Source organism: Hibiscus syriacus, unplaced genomic scaffold, assembly GCF_006381635.1.
Source record: "Hibiscus syriacus cultivar Baekdansim isolate YM2019G1 unplaced genomic scaffold, ASM638163v2 tig00111701_pilon, whole genome shotgun sequence".
NCBI classification, from domain to species: domain Eukaryota; kingdom Viridiplantae; phylum Streptophyta; class Magnoliopsida; order Malvales; family Malvaceae; genus Hibiscus; species Hibiscus syriacus.
This window is the reverse complement of record NW_024063157.1, coordinates 103,868-126,709: the sequence shown is the minus strand read 5'-3', so window position 1 is coordinate 126,709 and position 22,842 is coordinate 103,868. Positions and strand designations below refer to the sequence as shown.

General features: G+C 31.3%; 2 protein-coding genes and 1 long non-coding RNA gene across 4 annotated transcripts; 2 read left to right on the top strand and 1 right to left on the bottom strand.

Annotated features, from left to right (window-relative positions):
• The first annotated feature begins 1,884 nt into the window (after positions 1-1,884).
• On the top strand, positions 1,885-3,517 carry LOC120167822 (1-aminocyclopropane-1-carboxylate synthase 7-like). Its single transcript, XM_039176717.1, has 4 exons — positions 1,885-2,040; positions 2,127-2,255; positions 2,338-2,498; positions 2,653-3,517. Exons 1-4 carry the CDS (start codon positions 1,885-1,887, stop codon positions 3,515-3,517), a joined length of 1,311 nt encoding a protein of 436 aa, XP_039032648.1.
• A 7,827-nt stretch (positions 3,518-11,344) lies between these two features.
• Positions 11,345-13,764, top strand: LOC120167804. 2 transcript variants are annotated; one of them, XM_039176698.1, is made up of 3 exons: positions 11,345-11,485; positions 11,735-11,933; positions 13,351-13,764. In XM_039176698.1, the coding sequence occupies exons 2-3, from the start codon at positions 11,743-11,745 to the stop codon at positions 13,535-13,537; spliced, it is 378 nt and encodes a 125-aa protein (XP_039032629.1). In that variant the 5' UTR covers positions 11,345-11,485; positions 11,735-11,742; the 3' UTR covers positions 13,538-13,764. The 2 variants fall into 2 exon arrangements, with proteins under 2 accessions (XP_039032629.1, XP_039032630.1); XM_039176699.1 differs by having other exon boundaries at positions 11,446-11,466; positions 11,737-11,933.
• Positions 13,765-17,572: 3,808 nt separating this feature from the next.
• Positions 17,573-18,517, bottom strand: LOC120167839. Its single transcript, XR_005520078.1, has 5 exons — positions 18,480-18,517; positions 18,339-18,390; positions 18,195-18,239; positions 17,979-18,058; positions 17,573-17,769 (listed from the first exon to the last, which is right to left on the bottom strand). It is a non-coding gene; the product is annotated as an uncharacterized LOC120167839 (long non-coding RNA).
• Between the last annotated feature and the right edge of the window lie 4,325 nt (positions 18,518-22,842).

Sequence of the window (22,842 nt, the reverse complement as noted above, 5' to 3'; positions counted from 1 at the left end):
GAATATATTCACTGGAAAAAAAATGAGTCAATCTCAACCGTCTATTTTCACTCATCTAAATGTCATAAATCTGTGTAAAACTAAAGAATTTTGCATTGTGTAAGTGGATCCTAACCCATATATATTTATGGGTTTTGACTCCAAAAATTGTGCAAAATTTCAGGTCGAATTGAACTTCCCTAAAGTCAGATCAAATTGTGTGACAAACGAAAAGATATAATACTTGAATCAAATTCGGGTCAATAAAATACCTAACCTGGCTCAACCCATCCCTATCCATCCTTAATATTCAGACATAATAAGACTTAAACTAATATTAAATGGATGATTATACATAACAAGGGGAGTAATAAGTTCTGTTGCATTGAACTAATAATGTGAGTGGGGCCATGAGATCTTCTGTTTTGTCCCAAATCAGAATCTTAATCTTGAGTAAATTGGGATCTTTGTCAGGCCATGCCAACTTAACTACTCTTAGATCTCTCCCCATATAATGCTATTGTAATGTGAGATTAGCTTTTCACTAACCAAGTTTATGCCCAAATTCAGCTTTCAGTCTCTTTAGTATACTGAAATTTAGGGTCTACTCCTTATTTTTAAAATTGACGTGAGTTGATCGCACTACTTTTGTAATGTTAATCACTTAGTCCAAATAAGTAATGTTACTAATTATTCCGGATAATATGAGAATTTGAATTTTTTCCCCTTCAAAATATCTCTTAGGTTTTATATGCTAATCTATAGCTACTTCCCGGGATCGAACGGTGTTCTGGAGAGATTGCACTCTTGAAAATTTTAAATTATCGTATAGTTTAAATATTTTTTTAATTTTCTATTCATAATCTAATTCCACATCTTCTAAAATTCTATTATTTCATGCCTCCTAAAAATTTAATACAACTTCTTAAAAGTTTTCACTCTATAACATAAATTAATGCGTTTATTTCTCACCGATGTAAGATATTGAGCTGACACGAAAATTTCTATATTAATCCATATATAAATCTTATTTTCAATAATCTAACAACCTATTAACCCTACACGATATCAAGGCTCTTAACCTTGTAGTCGTAGGATCGAGTCCCACGGTGGGCAATTCATAATTCTGATTATCGGAGGTCTCCCACGGAAGCTGCTCTCAACCTGGCATTGGGGGCAACCTACTATCCTACCTCCCCCTTACCCCATTACATATGGAATATGGTCAGGTAATTTTGATATCAAGGACATAATATATAAGGATACCCTTTCTCTCAAGAATACTCTTTGAAATTCTTCCTATTCTTCCCAAAATTGATATTGTTTTTCTATTTTTAATTATCAAATTCTTTAATGATTTTGAGTCTGAATTAAATGAGGTGAACCTTCATAAACATATGTCTTTTAATCTTTTCCAACAACTTTCTATTTAAAAAAATTAATTCATTCCAAATATTATATTATGTAGATAGAATATTACATACTACAACTAAATCAAGAAATGTAATTAACTTTTGAAGATTATATAGTATGATAAAGATAGATATAAAGAATTAAAAGGCTAAATAAACACCAACACCTTACATATAATCAACCACCATATTTTGGTATGGTATCTCATGGAGATTGAGATAATTGAAGGATTTGACAAGATCACAGAAGCTAACAGTTGTCACTCTACATAGATATACTATCTGTAAAAGCTGACCGTTGATCTTGCTTACACTACAGAATCAATCATTAATCTATTTTTTCCTCTCTCTTTTTTTTAATAATTTAATTCTCGATCCATGCAAGTTGTAAGGCATTCTTTTCTGTGTTAAAACCCTGTATATAAAGCCCTACCCTTTCACAAATGTTTCACATTCCAAGCCTTCTTCTTCTTCCTCCTCGAGCTTGACTGCAATGGCTATAGATATTGAGCTATCAAGAGTTGCATTTTCCAATACCCATGGAGAAGACTCGCCGTATTTCGCAGGCTGGAAAGCGTACGATGAAAACCCTTACCACGAAGCAGATAACCAGTCGGGTGTCATACAGATGGGACTTGCTGAGAATCAAGTAAGTAAAGATTTTGAGACAAGAGAGAGTTGACGATGAAGCAGTTTTCATGTTATCATGTAATAATCTTTTGTTGTCGGGGACAGGTTTCATTTGATTTGCTGGAGAAGTACTTGGAAGATCACCCTGAAGCATCTACCTGGGGTGTAGGAGCTCCTGGTTTCAGAGAAAACGCCTTGTTCCAAGATTATCAGGGCCTCGAATCTTTCCGACAGGTACTTTAACATATGTATGTATGTATTTATGTATGTAGGTATGCATGTGCTTGAACTGAAGCATGTATCCTTTTGCGTACAGGCAATGGCGAATTTCATGGAGAAAATCAGAGGGGGAAGAGCGACATTCGACCCTGATAGAATAGTGTTAACTGCAGGCGCAACTGCAGCCAATGAGCTATTGACATTCATATTGGCAGATCCCGGTGATGCTTTGCTTGTTCCGACCCCGTATTATCCAGGGTAAGTACTATATTGCGGTCGCTGTCGTAATTGTAGTTGCAGTTGTGGTATCGCGATGATCTTAAAAAACTTTATGATATGGTTGTTATACTGTGTTACCGTCGTAATTTAATACTATCCAAAAACTTTGTTAATTATGCTATTCTTTCTTCAGATTCGACAGAGATTTGAGGTGGAGGACCGGTGTGAAAATTGCCCCGATCTATTGTTATAGCTCGAACAATTTCCAAGTTACACCCGAAGCACTTGAAGCTGCATATGAACATGCTGTATCTATGAACTTGAACGTGAGGGGAGTTCTCATAACAAATCCATCGAACCCTTTAGGTTCGACGGTCCAACGATCTATACTCGAGATGATTCTCGAGTTCGCCGTACGTAAAAACATTCACCTCGTTTCCGACGAAATCTACTCCGGGTCTACTTTCGTGTCGTCGGAATTCATAAGCATTGCCGAGATCCTCCAAAACCGCGGCTACAACAACGTGGAGAAGGAGAGAGTTCACATTGTTTACAGTCTATCTAAAGATCTCGGCCTCCCCGGTTTTCGAGTAGGAACGATATATTCCTACAACGACAAGGTCGTCACGGCAGCTAGGAGGATGTCGAGCTTTACTTTGATTTCTTCCCAAACTCAACACCTCCTGGCCTGCATGTTGTCTAACAAGGAATTCACTGAAAACTACATAAAGACGAACCGTGAGAGGCTGAGCAAGAGATACGAAACGATCATCGTGGGGTTGAAGAAAGCCGGGATCGAGTGCCTGAGAGGCAATGCAGGGTTGTTTTGTTGGATGAACTTGAGTCCGTTGTTGGATGAACCGACGAGAAAAGGCGAATTGGCTCTTTGGAAGATTATATTAAACGAAGTGAGACTCAACATTTCGCCGGGATCTTCGTGCCATTGCTTGGAACCGGGGTGGTTTAGGGTCTGTTTCGCCAACATGAGTGAGCAAACACTTGGGGTTGCACTGGAAAGAATCCATAAATTCATGGAACAAAGGAAGAACTTGCAGTAAATGCAATGTTTGGTTATATATATATTTTGCTGTTTAGGTGTTAAGGGATTATATATTTGTTTTCTTGCTTATGGAATATAAGCAAGTTTCCCCTCGCAGAAGTTCTTCCATCTAATTAATCCAGAAGAACTTTCTGCAGTTGTTTTCTCTTGTTACCTAAACTGGTTTATTACAATAAACTATCGCTTTGTGTTTATTTAATGGATAAAGTATGCAAATGGTCCGGCACTACTTTGTTGAATACTCTAATTATAAGGTTTTGTTAAGTTTTCTACTAAAAATTATAAAATAATCATTCAACTATTCATATATTTTAAATTTATCATTTTTCATTAGATATATATAAATATAATGAGTGAAAATAACTAGAGCCACCAAAACCATGCAAATAAATACACGTACGTGTGATGTGAAAGTTTTCATAATTTTTTTTTGGATAATTCATCAATTTTATTACCCAAAAAAGCATAAAATGCTACAAAAAAATATCGATCTCAACACCTAATGTACAAACTACATGCAAAAAACATCAGATCGGTTCTAATATAAACCCCATGAAGTACAAAGGTTAGAGTTAACTCTATCAGTCCTATTAATGTTTTTCCCCCTAAGCTTGATTCCTACAAATTCTTTGATGCAAATCAGGAGATCATCATTGGCTCGGTGGTATCCTCTAAATATTCGTCTGTTACGCTCCTCCCACAAAAGGTATAAAGAAGCACACCATGCAAGCTTAAGGATTGTAGATAAGAGAGACTTTCCTTTCCAAGATCTAGAAGCCCAAACTAGCAATTCCTCCCATGTTGAGCATTGTTTATTGATGCTGTTGAGAAGTAGAATATTTTTCCATAAGAATGGAGCAGTATCGTAGTCAAAGAACATGTGGTTTCTAGATTCCATTTTATCATTGCACAGCACACAATTCCCTTCAGTGATAATTCCCATTCGCATCAGTCGGTCTCGAGTTGACAGTCTGTCGAGGATTGCCATCCAAGCAATGAGACTGTGCTTAGGAATATGTTGTCATAATTAATGAGGAATATCTGTCATGTTTTTGTTAATTATCATTCTATTATTTGAAATCCAAAATCGTAAGATATATTGTCAAAGTAAACATAGATGTTATTATAAAAATTGATAAGATAATGATAAAATTCATAAAACGAGAATAAACCAAATCTTATATATATATATATATATATATATATGATCCGAGAATCTTTATTTTCGTAATAAATTTTATATTTTTTTAAAAAAAATAGTTATTCACTAAATAAATAATATGATAATTTTTTGAAATAAAACAAATAAAATTTAAGTCATGATCTCTCACAATCATAAAAGATATAACTCCTCACATGAAGCTTTTTTTCTAACAAATAACATTATAATCACCGTCATTATCCTTTCTTTTTCATGTTTAATTTCTCAGATTTTATTTAACTTTATCTATTATGCTTTTAGGCTGGCGAAATCACAAAACTACCACATTTATTAGTTGGTTTATCATTCTCTTCAAATTATTAAATTTGGTGTATGTTGTTAATTGTATTTAAGATATCATGCATAATCAAATAATCAATAAAGCAGCAGCTAAACACCAATGGAAAATCGAACTCATGTTTACGTTTATGTATTATCAGTGTATATATATTAATACATTACATGATATTTTGTTAAAATTCCTTTTGAAAAAATAAAATAAAAATATATTAACTCTTAATCGAAATTTTTAACAAATAATATTATACGATTTATTGTTGACGCATAAATTTATATACAAATAATATATTAAATATAAATTTAAAATAAAAAATCAAATGTTTGAGATAAGAGCTTAATTCATGCAATCACTCAAATCATAGAAACTACCAATCAAATGTCCTAATCAAGTCACACTCATTAACACTAAGCTTGTCATTAACACTAAACTTGATTGACCTGTACTGATAATAATAATTAAAGGATACTTCATTACATATCCGATTGAATGACTTGATATATATATTATCCCATATAAAAAAATTGTAGTGTAATCAATTCGTTGAAGAACTATTTTTGAAAGAAAAGAAATGGGGTTTGTGATGGTAGTAGAAGTGTAGGAGTCGAGTCACCCAACCCGTTTCGTGTCACTGCACATATATTTGTATGTACGTGGGATTTTCTCCGGTGACGATGCTTAATTTCACAAGTATCTTGTACAATTCTCGACTAGAGTTAATTTCTTTTCTCTTCGACCATTAGTTTTTTTTTTCTATATAAGGTTTCCACCTAAAATCTGTATGTTCATTCTATTTTTCTCCTTTGATTTGTGATTTTTTCTCATTATTTTACTGAATTATGTAGTATATTTAAATATTAATTAAAAACGCACGGTGATGAGTTATCGTTTGCGAAGAGATCCACATCTAATATATGAAATAATTACCCATATTGTATAAGTAATAATATTTAATTATTGAATTTATCAAGTGGTCTTACTAGTTAAGGAAGAGTTATTCTTAAGAGAGATCCTAAGTTCGAGTAGCTGAGTTTGCCATGTGTGTGCGTATTATTTATTACTAAGAAAATTTTTGAACAAATACAATCTTGTAATCATCCTATATTAATAATATATATTAAATTATTTTATTTCTGTAAAAGAAAATAAGAAAATATTGTTTTGAGTTTTCATGTATATGTTTTCATTTTAATTTTGAGAACTCAACTTCTTATTAAGAAAATATATCTCAAGAACATTTTGGGAAATATACATTATTCTTGTCTTATATTCCTCTAATCAAACATTGTAATTTTACAACATTCTCTGTGATATGTAAGTAATGTTACATTTCACTAGTTTTATTTTTAAAAGTAATCTTACCTTGTGTAAATCAAATGATCTTTGAATATTCTTTATCCAAAATAAAAAGAAATGAGTGATTATATATCTTTCACTGTCGTCAATTTGAGTGATTAGACGTTCTTTTGTTAGTAATGTATTTATTTCAAACATCTAACCTATAACTAACGTTCATGTGTTATGAAATTATACTTATCAAATCATATACTATATATGCCAACACATATTCTAAGCTATCGTTTGATTAGATGATTCCAAAAGGCAAGTGTTATTGACATCTGATTGAATTGTTTTGCACAAATTAAGCATCAATTTTATGAACCATAAACATACAGTTCATGGTTGACGACAGAGTAGAGTTTGTGAGAAGTTTTAATTCTAAACTCACATTTGTCTGGAGCTCGATCAGATATTATTATCTAAGTTTAACTTAGAGTAGAATTAAACTATTCGAGTTCTCTTATATTAAACTCATTAAAACGATTTACATATTCAACCTCGATTTCATTCAATTTATAGATTTTTTGGTAAAATAATAATTTTATGAGTAAATTACATCACAAGTCATTCAATGATTTGTATGATTGCAAATGAGTCATTGAATTTCAAAAGGTTTTTATCAATTGTAAGAATTAACTCACTCAACTTAACTATTGTTACAATTAGATCATTATATTTATCAATTATAACGATCATGCCACTTGATTTACCGATTGTTACAATCATGTTACTCAGTGTTTACTAAAAGGTTGACGTTCATTACACACTTAACGGCATATAGTGACTTGCTTGTAACATTTAATTAGTTGAGTGATTTGTTTGTAAAACTTAATTAATTTTTTGAGTTGTTTGAATCGATTATTAAGATACTCTAACTCGATAAATTGAGATTCGCTCAAGAATGCCCAAATTAAATCCAAGCTTTTTTTTGGTCAAACTCATATTAGTTGGTAGTATGTGTGAAACATTTCATTGTTGAATCTTGAATGTTGTCAAAAATGATTTTGGTTAGTGAATTTTTAAATATTATAAAATAATCAATAAATTTATTAAACCCGTACAAAATGATCATTAAAAATTATAAAATATCATTAAGATCGTCGAATTATTACAAAATTATCTTTAAGATTATCAAAATTTATTACTATTTTATAACATGTAAATATTATTCTTTAATAGTTTAATAAATTTAATGATCATTCTGTAATACTTGAAAGTTTATCGTATTAAAAAAATATTTTAATATAACTTAATGACTTTTATTGTATTTTACCCAAAATAAGAATGATATGGTTTTTGCATCCTAGTGGCCAGCCGACAACTACCCTTTCCCTTCCCTCTTCAACCCTCTGATTCTCCAATAAGGCGTTTGATAAAAATGGGATTTTGATTGCGTAATCTGCGGTTCTATGGACCCCAATGGCCCACATTTTATCACAGTCCAATCATCATTTTGGTTTCGATTTTTGAATTAATTTTTAATAGTATACTTTATTATAAAATAATATTTATTTATAATATTTTTTAATTATTATCAATATACACATACTACATATATATATATATATAATTACTTAAATCCAAATTAACATCTTAACAATATAATATCCAATATGCTGGGTGGTCTAAAATTTTTCAACATAATCATATTTAATATATATATATATATATAATATTTAAATTATTAAAACTTCTTTAATCTCGTAAATTTAAAAAAAAATATTATATTAATAATATTAATTGAGTTAAAATTTAATTATTTTATATCATGTCAATAATATATAATTGATAAAACTTTTGGACTTGCATATAGCACAAATTAAAATTCGATATTACTTCCCAAAGTCCCAAACTGATTGTCACCAACAATGTAGCATTAAACTCAATCATTAATCTAGTGTGTTATAATGCAACCTTTTTGCTATCAATGTGATAGGAAAACGTGCCATGGGTGGGTCTCAAACATGACGTATTTCAAAGTTTTAAAAAATTATAAATATATTCAAATTTATAATTTCTTAAAATGTTGATTGAACCAAAATGTATTCATTGTATGGATAATGAACACCCAATCACCTTTACAGTCGTTATACTCAAATCTATGATCTATAAGAATAATAACGATTCATTTAATCATTAAGATAAGTTAATTCGTGGTATGAGTATGCATTATTTAAATTGTTATTTAAACGGGTCCGTAAATTGTCACTTTATGTCAATGAGGCTACACATTTAGTTGAAAATTAAAGGATAAATTACATCAAATGTATTGAACTATACTCAAATAGCAATTCAAAAATTATAAAATAGTCATTAAATATATCAAATTTTTATAAAATAATCATTACAATATTATAATAATTATAAAATTTTAATAAATTTAATACTCATTTTGTAACGGTTCGATAAATTTAATGATAATTCTATAACAATTTATCAAGTTTAATGACAATTGTATAGCTTTTAAAAATTCCGATACAATCAATTGAGCATAGTTCAGTGACTTATATTGTAATTTATCCAAAATTAAAATGGATGTAGTTTATCCTGTATTACTTAAAATAATAAAACAATTAGTTTAAATAAATAAGGGTAAACTACACGGGAGACCACCAAACTATGGTCATTAATCGATCTTACCACCGAACTATTTTTTGTCTCAATTCGACCACCAAACTTTTTAATTGATTTAATCAGACCACCCTCCGTTAAAAAAAAGGGACTTGCTGATGTGTCCGTTAATAAAACTAGCATAATTACATATTTGGTCCTTAATAGTGGAATAATTATACATTTGGTCCTTAATATTTACATATTCTATCAATTTAGTCACTATTTTAATTCAATTAAATAAATTTAATTATCCAATTAGAACATGACACGTGTCAATACATGATTGGAATATTTTATTTATGAATTTTAAAATATTTAATTTAATGATTTTTTATCCAATCAGGTGGTGACACGTGTCACCACCCCGATTGAAATAGAAAATTGAAGAACAAAGGTTGCAATCAGGGAGGATCAAACATGTGCCTTTGGGGGAAGATTAACTAGCGCTCAAACCGTTGGGCCAAAGCTTCCCAATGGTTTTAACTTACAACAATTTGTATTTGACTTCTAAAAGTTTGTTAATGATAAAAACAATGAAACAAATCATTTGTTTAAATAAATTAATTTTTCTTTAACCGTCAAATAAAACCGAAATTGATTTGAAAATCATTAATCGAACCAAATCCACTAATTTTTTCTTTAACATTAATCGAACCGAAATTATTTGACCGTTAATCGAACTGAAATTTTGGTTCGATTAATGTTAAAGAAAAAAAATTCGGTTAATTTGGTTCGGTTAATAATTTTCAAATAAATTTCGGTTTGATTACCGGTCAAATAATTTCGGTTCGATTAATGTTAAAGAAAAAATCGGTGGATTTGGTTCAGTTAATAATTTTCAAATAAATTTCGGTTTGATTAACGGTCAAATAATTTCGGTTCGATTAATGTTAAAGAAAAATTAATTTATTTAAACAAATAATTTGTTTCATTGTTTTTATCATTAACAAACTTTTAGAAGTCAAATACAAATTGTTGTAAGTTAGAACCATTGAGAAGCTTTGGCTCAATGGTTTGGGCGCTAGTTAATCTTCCCCCAAAGGCACAGGTTGATTCTCCCTGTAACGTTTGTTCTTCAATTTTCCATTTCAATCGGGGTGGTGACTCGTGTCACCACCTGATTGGATAAAAAATCATTAAATTAAATAATTTAAAATTCATACATAAAACCTTCCAATCATGTATTGACACGTGTCATGTTTTAATTGAATAGTTAAATTTATTTAATTTAATTAAAATAGTGACTAAATTGATAGAATATGTAAATATTAAGGACCAAATGTATAATTCTGCCAGTTTTATTAACGGACACGTCAGCAAGTCCATTTTTTTTAACGGAGAGTAGTCTAATTGAATTAATTAAAAAATTTGGTGGTCGAATTGAGACAAAAAATAATTCAGTGACAAGATCGATTAATGACCATAATTTGGTGGTCTCTCGTGTAGTTTGATGATACACAGATTTCGTAGCTGGTACACAGATTTCTCTCGAGAAGAGAATATGGTTGTTGATGGAATGAGCAAACTCGACCAGCCAAGAGATTTCTTGATGCATTCCCTTGACACTGCTCTTGATCCAGTTCTACCGATTGCTAATCGAAATGTTCGGGGACTCCTCATGTGAAGTTTGTTTGTAATTAGTTAGGCTTTAGGGTATAATTGTATCAAATGTCCTAAATTTTGGTTCAGATTCAAAATTCATCTTTGAACTTCAAAACATACTAATTGAGTGCTTAAAGTGTCAATGTTGTACCAATCATATTCTTCCGCCAACCTCACCATTAGAGTACAAATTAAATGAACGTTCAAATTTGGTCCTACGGAGTATATTTAAAATTCGTGAATCCAATTACAAACTTGTGTTTACAATTGATCCACATATTTAAAAAAAAATACTACACGTTACATACATTCAACACCTAAATCAATAACTAGATTGATAGAAAAATTTAAGTGATATAATACTGATATACTGAGAATCCAATTAGAATTTTTTTGAAGTTTAGTGATCTATGCCATAGTTTGGTGATGTTTGGTGTATATAATCACATTCTAAAAAACAAAATAATTTGGTTGAATTAGTATATGTATTACGTATAACTTATGGGTTTAATACTTTTATTTTAATTTGATTTTTTTATCCTTTTATTTTTCAAGTTGTAAATTTTCTATCATTCAGGATTGAAATTTTAATTTATAGAAAGTATAAGGCTAAAATTGACCAAATTAGAGTACAAAGACGAAATTCATAATTTAAGCTTAGTATAGGCAGTAAACCACAGTATTTGACCGAATAAATTTGTTGAAATTGCAAAGTGGTCCCTTTAGATTACATAAATTAAACACAGAACCTCAAATAAATGCCCCAAAAGAGGCCACTGGCGAACGAATCCACTGATCCCAAAAGAGCTCGCTCTTCTCTCCAAGATAAGCACGATAAGCCAATACCAGTCCACCTTCCATTGCCTTCCATCGACAACGTGCTCTGTTTCATGTACATTTTCTTTCATAAATTGTAAGATTCAATTTCTTTGCTTAGATCTATCATTAGTTTTGCTTTCAAAGCATCTCAGTAATCTGTTCATATCAGATCTATTGTTTTCCAATGCTTAATCACTGCACAATCTATTTCTTTCCATTATTTTTTGGCTTCTATGCTTATTTTAGTGTTTCAATTAGTTGATTCTATGTTCCTTTAGGTTTCCTCAATTCAGAGGTGGAAATTTAATTATTTAATTGTTTTTATGTTTTGTATGTGGCGCAGATTTTGATGGCGTCAAAATTGTCAAAATTGAAGCAGTTACAATCTCAGGCTTGCCAAGCGTCGAAGTTTGTGGCGGAGAACGGAACTGCTTACTACAAGCAGTTGTTGGAGCAGAACAAGCAATACATTCAGGAGCCGCCTACAGTGGAGAAGTGCAACGAGTTGTCTAAGCAGCTTTTTTACACTCGCTTTGCTAGGTATCTGTTACTAGCTGATCTGAAAAACTTTAAATTCTGATATGTTGATGTCTGATTTTTCTTTTTCTGTGTTGTCGCAGTGCGTCGATATGTTTTTGCTTGTAGTAGGTCGTTGGTGAATTTTCCTGCATCGAAATCAACTAATATATGTATGTTTGCATGTTAGATTTCATTTTTGTTGGCCCACTTGATTGTTAGTTTATGGTTTTCTCTTCCAGCATCAAAAGTTTTGAGAAATGATATCGTGTATTAGATGTTAAACTTTTGTTTGTAAAGCTCCCATGGTTTGAGGCTACAATAACAAAAAAGATTGAAGCATGCTTTATCTAACTGACTGAAATAGCGGCTAACATAAATAGTGAAGGAAATATTTTAGAACTAGTCCAACTTATCAGTCATGTTGATTCGTAGTTTAATTTCTTAAGCACAAACCAGGTTTCCTTTTTTCCTTATTTTGATAGAGATGGAAAGGGGTGAAATTGTTTTTAACTTCAGTGTGAAAAGTTAAATCTTGCAGTGGTAATATTTCCAGTCATAGTTGTAGCCTGTTCAATGCTGCTTGAACAAACGGTTCTGTTTTTCTTTTTAATTTATATACACACGTGTGTATCTGGTAATCATGCCACGATACAAACTTTATCTGGTTGTTGTTAGTAGATTTGGACAAATTGATATTGCATTACTTCAGGCATGTATTTGATTACCCCTTGTGCTTTGACATTGTTTCTTACCGAGGCTGCACAATTACTCACTTCTAGAGTAATGTCAAATGTGTTCATCATTCTCTCATATTTCCATATTTAATCTTGCATTATTCATAAATTCTAGAGTTTAGAACACTCTGGTGTTTCCGGTTTTGTTTTTGTTGCGAAGTTTTGTGGACGAAGGTTGGGATTAGGATTCTGGTCTACTAGATGTGAATTTTGTTTGCATGCTAATAGGAAACATTCGTGGCCACTGTGACTTGTGAGAGAACATTTTTCAATAGGAGAACTTGGATTTTTCGTAAGGAAGTGAAATTCTTGCTGTTCAAATTGAACATCCTCAGGTGATCTTCTGGCAGTATATTGTTATTGATGTAGGGGTTGGATTAACTTTTACTTCATACACGTGAGCAAGAATTTAGAAACCATTCTCTCGAGAATTCTCAGGATAAATGTCATTCTGTTACTCTCCTGTCTTGTGGCATTGTGGCTTTTATTTGGGAGTTTGCTGGTTTCATCTTTGGTAGGATGGGAAGTAATGGATTGTTTATGGTTTTGTATGGTACAAATAGTCAATGATAACTATGATTATCTGCAATTTCCTTGTTGTTTTATGCTGTCCATTAGAATCAAGTATTAGGTTACTCTATGGAGGCTGTAATACCGGCCAAAAATCAGAATCATAATGACTCCTTTCGATTCAAATTTTGCAGTATCCCTGGCCGTACTGAGTCATTCTGGAAGGAGCTAGATTATGTCAAGCACATGTGGAAGAATAGGAAAGAACTGAGGGTCGAAGATGCCAGTATTGCTGCTTTGTTCGGACTGGAGTGCTTCGCATGGTTTTGTGCCGGTGAGATAGTGGGAAGGGGTTTTACATTCACTGGTTACTATGTCTGAAGGTGATTCAGACAGGAAGGCTTTTCTAGGAATCGAATGCGTATGCCTTGATCATCGTTTGCACGATTTGGATTGCGATCACACCAGACATGAGAGTTTTGAAGCTGAGAAATCAGTGATTAGCTTGATAGCCCGCAATAAATATTGATAGATTAGGCTAATAATCCCTTGCTATTATTTCATTATCTTTGCAGAGTTTAATGGTAATAGTGCAAATTAGTCATCAACTTATCTCCATTAACCCCTCGTATTACTTCTACCCTATTGTCAACCTAATCAGTTTATTGATGATAATGGTAACTGGTTTAACTACTAACTGGCTGGTGCGGTGGATCGGAAATTTATCGATCCAGAAACAACTGACTAAAATTGGAAACACAAGTTTACATTTTAGACCTCAAGACCAATACAACAAAACACCGAGCTTTGAAGAAAACAAAAGATCTAGCTTAAGAGTAGCTGTCCCATATTCTGGTTCTGATGAAGGCCTTCCTAAAACAAGTTTCAATGCTTCTTCCAACACTGGTTTTTCTCGAAGAACGAAGCCCTCTCTTTCAAATTCACAGAGAAGCTCTGCTCTTAAAGATACCGTTGCTTCCAACTACGGCCGGGACAACGATTCCTTCTCAAGGAGTTCAAATGCTGATGAGTCACTACCATAGAATCGGCCTCAGAAAAAGAACTCCGATGATCTCTCGGGACATTATAGTCATCCCCAGTTGTCATCACAAGCAACCTCAAGGCTGGTCTCAGAGATCAAAAGGTCTTCATCTGATACAACTCTCAAGTCATCGGAAAAGGAGCAGTCATCCGCTTCTGTACCAAAGATTATATCATCTGCCAGTGCCAAAAGTTTGACGACTCAAACTTCAACCGGCGAGGGCCAATCTAAGCAGAATGCTAGCCATGTTCATCCGAAGCTTCCCGATATCGACATCTTGACTGCGCACTTAGATTCAATCAGACAGAATCCCAAATAAATATAGATTCTTTCCGAATTCTTATAGAACATGTTCTTTTCCTATTAACTACTGTTTGCATTGTTCATATTTATACAGGTCCTTGAGATCACATAGATGTATTATATTACCTGTAACATTTGTTTATTGATTTGTTTCTCAAAAGCTTGTTTGATATGGAGCTTGCTCTAATGCAACAAAACTGTTCTTTTGGGACACCGGAGGGTTGGAATCATTTCTCAGGCTCAAGTAGTTCGAATCCAAAATGACCGAAATCCCAAAAAATCCGATTGCCAAACTCAAATGGCTTGAACATAAACCAGCCCAAATTCTAAGTTATGACTCGAACCTGGAATTATATTAACCCAAAATTGTTCAAACATAAAATAATCCGACCTAGATTAATTAAACCCAAAACTAACTTTATTACTTCAATTGATTCCTATAGTTGCCATTAAAATTAAATATAACTACTATTAACGGGATGGGACGTTAAGTTCTTAAATAAGATTGAAGGTTTGAATTCTGATGTTACAATGAAAAAATTGTATGGTAAAGCCCTTATACTGGAAAAACAACATTAAATAAAACTAGTTCTTGTATAATGTATTTAAATTGATCTACAAACTTTTGAATCTTTCAACTTCATCCTCAAATTATCCGAATATATGATTAATTTCAGCCACAGTTTAATCTAATTTTTCTATAAACATATAATAATATAGCTTCATCTAACGGTTTTACTAACATAAGATGTGATTTGCATATATAGATAGTTTTAGATGAAATTTAAATGTTCAAAAGTTTAGAGATTAATTTAGATGAAATTATAACGTTCAACGGTTTAAATATTTATTTAGAATGAAAGTTATGGATTGAGGATGAAATCAAAATGTTTACAAGTTCAGGGATGAAATGTTCAAAAGTTTAGGGTTTAAATTAAAATGAAACTAATAGTTTTGAAAATTATAACGTTCAATTTTTAAATATTTATTTAGAATGAAAGTTATGGATCGAGGATGAAATCAAAATGTTTACAAGTTCAGGGATGAATTTAGAGTCATGGATTGTGGTGCAATTAACTCAGAAAGAATGGGGGGGGGGGAATGACATTTACATTTTGAGACAGTTAAACAATCTAAAGAGTCCTTAAACAAAAACGTAAAAAGAACAATTACAACGCCGACATCATCGAATTGTTGCAATACGTAATAACTAACTTCAAATTCTCGTCACGCTCTTCTGCGTTCATCGCACTGTACGCATGGTCCGGCAAAGGCGAACCGAAATTCGAGTTCATGGAGGTCATCGCCACAACGGCATTCTCCTTTCTCCTCGAGTTCGATGATGTTATCGGATTGAAGCATACAAAAACATGTTTCATCGCCTTCCAGAAACCTCTACGATCACTTCTTTTGGACTTTGCCGTAGGTGAAGCAGTGGCAGACATTGGAGAATGGTGAATCAGAGCATATTTGGGGTTAAAAGGGTGATTGTTCGGACACAAAATGGACCAATGGAGGTTGAAATCTATTACACGTTTATAGGCTACAAATTGGGCGTTACCATATGTTGTGTTTTGGAATGAATTATGGGTTGTATCAATTCATGTTCACGTTTTATTCCATTTTGACAACTATGCTTACCTTATACAACAGGGCAAAGAGCAATATACTATAATTTCGAACCAATAAAATGATCTTAGTAATTAAAAAGAGTGTTATTATCTATTGACGTTTTGAGTTCAAATAGTTGTGTCTGTAAGGTGCATGTTGTCAATAGTTAAGAAAAATTATGAACAGATAATATCTTGTAATCACCTCAAACTATTAAAAAAACAATATATTATAATCTCAAACTTCTCAATTGGTTTATTAAGAGATTGGTGAGGTGTTTGGTGTTGTTTTAACTTTGGGACTTTATTTGTCGACCCCATAGATGGTTTTTAGGTTTTTTTTAATTAAATAGAGAGGTAATTGCATTCATAAGATAAATGTCGGAATTTGAAATCAATAAAACAACATTAATATCCTTAATCAGTCGACCATTTAATAAATCTTAGTTTTAGAAATATTTTAACTAAAGAATAAGGTTTTATAAATTATATTATTTATACATACAGAGATTTATCTTTGAGTCGTTGTACGGGGACCCAATTGAAGGATTTGAAGACTTAATGGTATCAATGTTGCTCTTCAATACCCTTTGCTCGGGATCAAGTTCGAGGTCCCATCGCGCCAGTTAATCACAATTTACCAGTCTCCCCAATTGGTTCTCTAACTTCGCTAAGGTCTCCAATTAGGTCCTCTAAGTCTCCAAATCATTCAATTGAATCCATATATACGCCTGAGGTAAGCTACGTTAAGTACAAACATGATCTCTTCGGATCATGTTCTCCTCAGCTGAGGCACTCTCAAAACCTTCTATAATACTTTTTATTGTTGGAAGATCACCCGATTAAACAATCAATTACAATTAAGGATGGGCATGGGAACAGTCTTTGTTTAGAAAAAAAAATTAAGTCAAGAAAGGTAGGTGTTTCTAAAGGACGAGGCCGGGCCGGATTTAGAATGAAAAATCTTCAACCAGATCTAATATAATAGCATAATTATTTCTTATATATTTAGAGATAATTATAATAATATCTTTCTTTATATATATTTTTTTTCAATTAGGTTCATATTTTACTGAATAAAAATGAAATATATATATAGTTGTGTCGGGTTGGGTACAAGTTTTTATCCTAAAAATTGATCGGGTAAAACCTCCTTAGACCTTAATAAGATTAAATAACGGATGGAGAGGTATAATACTTAAATTGGATTTGGATGAGAAAAAAAACCCAACTTATAACCATCCTTAATCAGAATCCCAACAAATGAAATGTGTAGGTTTATCCGAATTTATTTTAATTAATTATTAAGATATATTCTTCTTTATCGGTTTAAGTTCAATTAGTTCTTTATCTGATATCATCGGGCAATGTTTTCAACTCTTAAGTATCTAAATTTAGCGATTCAAAATAAAATTAAAGAAAAAGTTGTTATAATTAAGATACTAGAATTCGTTCTCTATAAAAGTACTAGATGAACCTATGTTCACCTTGTCCCTTGGCCTAGAATTAAACAACTGAGAGATGATATTTGCATACAGTGTGTTTACTGAAAAGAGACATGATCTCACCTAAGGATTGCCTTCTCCATCGCCGACTGCCCGGAGTGGAATGGCCGGAGGCAACAACTACACGTAATCGAAATCATCGGTGATTCCAATCTGTTTCAGGATTCGAGAAGAAAACCTCTTAGCACACAAAATACTTATAGGAATAAGTCTTGACAACATAAAACTCCCCATGGCAAGCAGATTTCAACCAGAACTAACTCATTGTCAAGGTTTCGGATTTGAGCATTTCTTAATGAATTTGGAATGTAAAACCAACTTTGGGCACCCTAGAGAATTATTAAAGACAGCATACAATATACCTCCTTGTACATGTGTTCAAGCTGCTCTTTGGCTTCAGGAAAGTTGTTTGAGCACCACTGTCTCACAGTGAAGATGTTGTCTGCAAAGATTTCGATCGTTATTGTTAACAAAAATACCAAATATTGCCCGAAATTATTGAAAAATAAACCCAACACCATGGAGATGAAAAGGAAAAGGAAGAGGAAATCAATAAGCAAGAGGTAAAAACAAAGTACCTGTCCATCTGTTAGCTGCTCCATGGGCAACCTCAATAGCTTTCTCTGCAAAAAAGACAGTGAGATGGGAGTTTATTCAACTACATTGAACCCTCGAACGTTGCCAAATCTCATAAAAAAGGTTTGTTGAAACAAACACTAAACTCATTGCTTCAAATGCAGCTGGATCATTATCTGCATATTGTACCATCTCCTCCTGTAAATTTAGACCATAAAGGATAAAATCGAATTGTCCTCTATACGATTCTCTTAAATATGAAACAAAAAGATAATAAGTAATCCAACCTTAAGCTCATTGTGTTTCAATTCTATATCCTTTAATTTATAAATTTATCTCTATAATATGGAATTCTATATCTATTTCTGCTCATAAACTCACACAAAAATTATATATTAAGATATCCAAATTAGATGAATGATACAATATCATTGTATAAAAAAATTTGGGGATGATCCATGACATGAAACGAATATAAAACCTAAAATAACTATTAAATAAATGTGTGTATTTAATTAGTTTATTTTTTATAATAATGTGATGGAGAAAAATAATTACAATTATAAGTTACAAGTATATATTATACCAACAACACTGTTAAAATTATAAGTTACAATTATACAAAAATTATTTTTAAAATTGTAAATTAAAAATAAAATTCTATAAAAAAAATAATAAAAAAATTAATTATTTCAAGCTTTGATTGTTTATAAGAATATTCCAAATTAGATTTAGAAATGATAAAAGTTAAATTTAAAATCTTAAAATTTTAATTTTTTTTATAAATTTAGAGTGAAAATAAGATAATATATGTTTAAAAAAATTAATTATTTAATAATAAACTTTTATATTTTTATATACGTGATATATAAACTTATAAATTTATAATTATAAGATAATAAATAACAACAATATTTTAATCATCAAAGTTATTAGATACCCTATTAAACTCCTTATTAACAAAAATTGAATAGAAAATGTGGGGACCATGCAGCTGGGAAAAGGATGTTACAGCGTTGTAATAAAAGTGGCGAGGTACGCTGAGCTGGACATGGATTGGGATGGCAGAAATTTTATCTTCTTCCAATTCCACGTATCATATCAATTGTTGACGTGGCATTCTCTGGCGCCTCTTCGTCTTTAACTCCGCCGTTTTCTGTCGGCTACACTTTTGGCGGCGCGACAAGATTTATTATTGTTTTCTTATATAATTCTATTTTGAGTCCCTCTACTTTTTTAAAGTTAATATTTAATACATTTTTTGACCATCTGTGTGGCCATTTTAAAGCGATGATGTAGTTCCCCCCCCCTAAACTAAACAAAAAATTACATAACTTCTTCCATAATACAAAGTTATTGATTCAATTGAAGGAGTTTTAGCACTTGATTAGGTGGAATTGTAGAACGGAATTCTCGTAGCGATGACTTTTAAGATAAAAAAGTCAATCTACTTACAATCGCAGCTCCTCAAACATAATCTAAATGAATTTCTCAATTTCATTGCAGCAGTTCTCTAATCAAAACAAAGAGAACAGCACTTTGATGATCTGGGGTTGGTTTCGAAATGTTGTTTATAGCCTTAAATATTATCATATTCTAGTTCTATTCGTCCATATCTAGTCCTTATGTCACCCACACTTCAACATTGTATTGAACATTTTCCTATGTCCCGACATAGTTTATTTTAAATACAATCTAAGCATTGATGAATATATAAATATATTATTAGTTTTAAAATAATTTTTACTATTGAAAAAGAGGAAAAATAAATTTTACTCATAATGAGAAGAGAGGATATATATTTATTGAGAGATTTTAACCGTTTGTTCTGGAGATTATTAATTAAATATATTATTAGTTAGATATGTTCAATATATTCCTCACTATATGAATAGTACACAAATTATCATTTTAATAATAACTGACATACTAAGAATATTACCAGAAAAACACATAACAAATTAAAATAGGGAAATTAAATATCAAATTTCAATGTAATAAAGGGGGTTAAAATCATATTTAGACCATTGTTTTCCGTTCATTCCCTTGTATTGTTAACTTAGATTTGATTTGGATTAGCAGTGAGGATTTGACTCCGACACATGTCACTTTTCCAACATCTTTTGTTTTTTTCTTTCCTTGTATTTTCATTTTTTCTTAAATTATTGTAAAGAAAACAAATAGTAGTAAAACGACAAAGAATAACATTTTAATTGTAATTAAAACAAAATTTATTTCATTAAGAGAAGATATATTATCTTTTTTATTACACAATTTGATTATATGGATAGCATTATTTGATAGACTTCCTACAAATGATAGACTCCAACGTATGGGGCTTACCAATGATTGTCAATGTCTGTTCTACGATGATCCTCGAAAAACAAGGGAGCACTTGTTCCTTCAATGTCCTATGGCAGATCAATTATGGAATGTTGTTTTTTCCCACTCTGGTCTGCAGATTACTATTCACTCTTGGGATGGTTTTTTTTGTGTGGGCATGCTCTACTTAGAAAGGAAAATCATTGCTAACTTCGATCATGAAGCTTGCCCTTATTGCACTTATCTACTTTCTATGGGAAGAAAGGAACAAGATGTTGTTTCAAGGCCGCTCCAGAAATGTTCAAGAGTTGTTTCATGCCATTAAGGATGTTGTTGGATTATAATTAGGGATGGTCACTCAACTTGAACCCGACGAGTTCCGACCCGACCCGATCGTGTTGGATTTTTTTAAAAAAAAAATCGGGGTCGGGTCGTGTTTTTTTAAGTGTAATATTCGGGTCGGGTTCGGGTTTAGGGTGAAAATACCTGACCCGACCCGACCCGAAAAAATATATAATTTTATTTTATATATTTAGGAATAATTACAATAATACCCTTATATATATATATATTTTTTCAATTAAGTCATTGTTTTTATTTAATGAAACTAATTTTTTTATTATTTCGGGTCGGGTCGAGTCGTGTTTCTAAGTCATGTATTCGGGTCGGATCGGGTGAAACATTGTTTTGGTCGGGTTAGGTCGAGTTTCGGGTGGAAACTCCTTTGTTCTCGGGTCGGGTTGAGTGGACCAACAACCCGACCCATGCCCATCCCTAATTACAATTGGGGGATAGAAATATAAATAGAAATGATAGTGTTAATATTACTCTATGTAAACATTGGGATATTTTGATCTTGATTCTTTTTGTAAGTAGATTGACCCTGTAACAGAACACTAGTGTTTTAGTAGCAGGTCCTGTTCATGTACTAGGTTTTATTCTTTGGGTAATGAAAATTGAATTATCCAAAAAAATTATCTTTTTTATCTATCATATTAATGTAAAGAATTACCTTAATAATTATCGATTTATATAATCGGATAAGATATTAAATTTTTAAATAATATTTAAGAGTTTAATTTTAACGTTATTAGTAGAATAAATTGAATTAAAAAAATTCTCTATAATAAATATTTGTTGCACCCAATTTAAATTATAAATGAATGAATGTTTGTGGTGAAATTTAAAATATTCATTGTTGGGTAATCAAAATAAAAATACACTAATAATTAGGTGATCATCGGCATCTTATCCTAAAGAAAAAATAAAATAAAATTTTAATTAAACTATATTTTTACTTGTTTATTGTGTTAAAATTTGACATTTAATCCATATTTAACATAGTTTGATTCTCATATTTTTATTAGAATATTGATCATTACAAATAATTAATGTTTCTCACTACTCTTATTAACATGTTGTGAATTTTTTTTTAAAAGTTTCCATGTCAATTGAATATTTAAAGGATTTTTTCAAATTAATTAATTAATAAAATTAATATATTATAAAATTTTAAGTAATATATAATCTAAATCATAATAAAACAATGAAATCTAAAAAATCTAGTATAACCACCGATTTTTGATTTATTAATCATTATTTGGATCAGATACTACAGAGGCAATGACGATATTCCCAACCCGGTTTGCTCCATTCTCAAACACCAATATTCGACCCCTTTACGTTGCTTAAGAGATCTAGTGCCTCGTTCCACTAGACTTACTAGTTATTGATATGAAATCTCAAATTTTAACATAATAGAGTAACAAAAATCATAACTTACCTAAAAAATTCAATTCAAACATGTTACTTTTTATGGATGTGCACGTGACTCGGATCCAATGAATTTTGATTAATATGAATTAATATCACATGATATTTTTTAATTCAGATTTGAGTTGAGCCAATCAAGTTTAAGTCTAGGACAAAAGTATCGACCCGACTTGACCGACAACTCATAAAAGAGTATAATTACCTTTCCTATTTTACATAATAAAAACATAATTATATATATATGTGTCGGATCAAAAAATAAGTGAAGGAGTAGAATGTTCAGGTCTATCAAAAACCTGACCTAATATACTAACAACTAGTTGGAAGGGTTGCCTTTACCTTTGCAGTATTTGTCTGAATTAATTGATTAATATATCAAAAGTAAAAATAAAAATTGACTTAATACATTCCATGCCTATCCCTCACTATCTTCATCAAAACAAAACAATCATATATATATATATTTTATTTAAAAAAAGAGTAAAATTATTAAAGAAATTTTTTGATATTATTAAGTTCAACTACTGAATTGGATGAAACAAAATTTTAGAAATT